The sequence below is a fragment of the Pseudochaenichthys georgianus genome, unplaced genomic scaffold, assembly GCF_902827115.2.
Source record: "Pseudochaenichthys georgianus unplaced genomic scaffold, fPseGeo1.2 scaffold_2333_arrow_ctg1, whole genome shotgun sequence".
Classification (NCBI taxonomy): domain Eukaryota; kingdom Metazoa; phylum Chordata; class Actinopteri; order Perciformes; family Channichthyidae; genus Pseudochaenichthys; species Pseudochaenichthys georgianus.
Window position 1 is genome coordinate 6,726 of NW_027262931.1, and position 3,275 is coordinate 10,000.

The following is a 3,275-nucleotide window of genomic DNA, read 5'->3' on the forward strand; positions in this document are numbered from 1 at the left end:
AAATGGCATCGTATCGATCATTTAATCACCTAATTAATTGTATGTAAGCTTTATATTAGCATGAATCTAGTTTCCTGTCATAGTTTCAAAGAGTATTTACTAAAAGGGTTTTATCATCTCCTCTGACAGAATCTGTAGACTTGTCATTGTTCCCGAGATGCTGGAATGGAGACCAGCTCCTCCTGCAGCACGAGACCTTCCACCCTGACCGACGTGTTTCAATCAACCCGAACAAAAAGGAGAGAAAACGGGGAAACCTTTCAATATTTTATTATTCTGAGAAACCATTTTTTAAAGAAAGGATTTCCAACACGTCGAGATTCCGTGCGTCTCATGTGGAACACGACATCCTTCGAGTCCGTCAGCGAGACGCAGCTTTAGTCGAGAACCAGAGACCTCCTGACGGTGGGGAACAACTCGAAGAAGCCCTGCAGGAGGAAGCGCACAGGAAGAGGTCAAAGAAGATCCTAAAGATGTGTGTCTGCAGCGGGAGAAAGCAAAGCTAAAGGAATCTGCCGGGAAGGAGAAGATAACAAACACGAGGCTTCTCGATCGTCTGAACACACAACGTCCGTGTGTCCGCTGCCGTGCGTTTCCTCCTTACCGTAAAAACAAGACGGCACAATAATACGCTTTTTCCAGGGCTTTTTGAGAAGCCGGCATTCAGTGCTTCCCTTGGTAATGTGTGAGGAACGTGCAAGAGGAAGTGCGCACTTGAAGAGATTCTGATTATTTGCCTAAACCCTATGTTTGTTGCGATACTAAGTAGCTAACTCAAACACGTCATGTTACAGCTCTTTTGCTGCTACAAAAGGAAAAGTCGCGGCGCTCTCATGTCGGGGACTTGAGTGAGTGACAGCCAATCACAATCAGCTCCCCAAAGCCAACGGACCCGGAGATTAAAAGGTAGAAACACTGAATAAAGTGGTTTCATGAGTTTCTCCGGGTCGAGCTCGCTCAGCTCGTCGCTATGACGACTTGAGATCCAGACGTCCGTCACTAAAACCCTTCATCCGGTTAAATATAGTTGCAATTGTTTAGCTTTGAAGTTCAAGAGAGGATGGTTTGGGGCAAAAGAAACGTGTATGCTTTCATATCGTAATATATATGTATCGCAGGGGAATACCGTGCAGCGCTCGTCTCCGTCACTTCAGAGGAAAGCAGCTCACGAGTCTCCAGAGCACACGGGCGTCTTGTTTCCTCCAAAACTAAAAGATATTCAAATGATAAGGGGCGGCGGTGGCGAAGTCGATAGGGGCTCGGCTTGGCAACTGCAAGGTCACCAGTTCAAGTCCCGGCAAGACCAAGTGCTACCGACTCGGTGTCCCTGAGCAAGGCACCGCTCCGAACACGAGGACGGGTCGAATGCAGAGAAACCATTTCCCCACGGGGATTAATAAAGTAAATCAAATCAATTCTAATCACGAGTCCTCGCATCGGAGAAGCTGAAATAGCTTTATTATTATAGTCCTGCAGTTCATCTGAACGTCGTGGAGCTCCGTCAGAGGTGGACATACACTGGCTTTCATCGAGCCATCATGTATTCAGGCCCCTTAACACAACAACAACAACAACAACAACAACCTCCCTTTTCCCTTTCTCCCTTTTCGCTGTGCAGATGGAAACAGACGTCAGGGTGTCCTCACCTGGAAGAGGGCGGTGCTCTGCAGGACGCTGGAGGTGCAGCACATCTCCCTGATGGAGTGCATGGAGAGCTGCGGGGCCCCGACGTCCGCCACGGGCACCCCGAGGCGCGCCGCCAGGATGGGGCCGATGGTGGAGCCGCAGGGGCTGTCGTTACGCACCATCACGTCCTGGAACAGGTACAATGGAATGTGTCGGTGTCTCCTATTGGCTAGCAGCTCCAACACATTGCACGTGATAGGCTAAGGGGCGGGACATCTCTAATCAACCAATCAGAGCAGACTGGGCTCTGGTTTCAGACGGAGGGGTATGAGGAAGATAACGAGCTTTTTGAGACATGTCAGAAGAGATAATACAGATATGAGAGAGAGCATCGGGCGCACATATGTGTGTGTGCACAGACACACACACACACTCTGACACGTACTCTGACACACACACTCTCTGACACATACTCTGACACGTACTCTGACACACACACACACACTCTCTGACACACACACACTCTGACACATACTCTGACACGTACTCTGACACACACACACACTCTCTGACACACACTCTCTGACACACACTCTCTGACACACACTCTCTCACACACACACACACACACACACACACACACACACACACACACACACACACACACACACACACACACACACACACACACACACACACACACACACACACACACACACACACACAGAGTACCTGCAGGGGCACGTGGACCTGTCCAGCGATCTCCCTGATGACGGAGGCGGTGACGGCCGTGGTGGCGTAGCGCTGGTTGCTGTTGAACTTCAGCACGGGGCCCTGAGAGCAGCATCGTGAGAAGAGAGTCTGATCATTCCTTTCTATTCAACAGGAAGTAAAGCCAGCGAGGCTCAGACGAGGACTTCCTCCCAAAGCCAGCGAGGCTCAGACGAGGACTTCCTCCCAAAGCCAGCGAGGCTCAGGCGAGGACTTCCTCCCAAAGCCAGCGAGGCTCAGGCGAGGACTTCCTCCCAAAGCCAGCGAGGCTCAGGCGAGGACTTCCTCCCAAAGCCAGCGAGGCTCAGGCGAGGACTTCCTCCCAAAGCCAGCGAGGCTCAGGCGAGGACTTCCTCCCAAAGCCAGCGAGGCTCAGGCGAGGACTTCCTCCCAAAGCCAGCGAGGCTCAGGCGAGGACTTCCTCCCAAAGCCAGCGAGGCTCAGGCGAGGACTTCCTCCCAAAGCCAGCGAGGCTCAGGCGAGGACTTCCTCCCAAAGCCAGCGAGGCTCAGACGAGGACTTCCTCCCAAAGCCAGCGAGGCTCAGGCGAGGACTTCCTCCCAAAGCCAGCGAGGCTCAGGCGAGGACTTCCTCCCAAAGCCAGCGAGGCTCAGGCGAGGACTTCCTCCCATGTGATCACACACAGAACACTCATCTAGAAGTTAAGATCTCCTCACCTTGTGGAAAGATGGGCGATGGTTCTCCTCGTGCTTCTCCCTGAGGGGGGTGCAAACGTGAGATACATTTAAGATGTGCAGACATACTGTGTGTGTGTGTGTGTGGATATACAGTGTGTGTGTGTTGATATATAGTGTGTGTCCGTGTAGATATTAGGGGTGTTGAAAATAATCGTTTCTGCGATGCGGACGTGGACGATT

General features: G+C 51.7%; 1 protein-coding gene across 2 annotated transcripts in view; it reads right to left on the minus strand.

Moving 5' to 3' along the window:
* Positions 1-254: 254 nt before the first annotated feature.
* The window catches only part of dnpep (aspartyl aminopeptidase), an 11,783-nt gene continuing 8,762 nt past the window's right edge, over positions 255-3,275 (minus strand). For both annotated transcript variants that reach the window (XM_034078024.1, XM_034078025.2), the window contains exons 12-15: positions 3,075-3,114; positions 2,359-2,460; positions 1,647-1,814; positions 255-428 (exon numbers count right to left, since the gene is read on the minus strand). In XM_034078024.1, the coding sequence (XP_033933915.1) occupies positions 378-428; positions 1,647-1,814; positions 2,359-2,460; positions 3,075-3,114 (361 nt within the window). In that variant the 3' untranslated portion in view covers positions 255-377. The remainder of the gene's footprint in view (positions 429-1,646; positions 1,815-2,358; positions 2,461-3,074; positions 3,115-3,275) is intronic.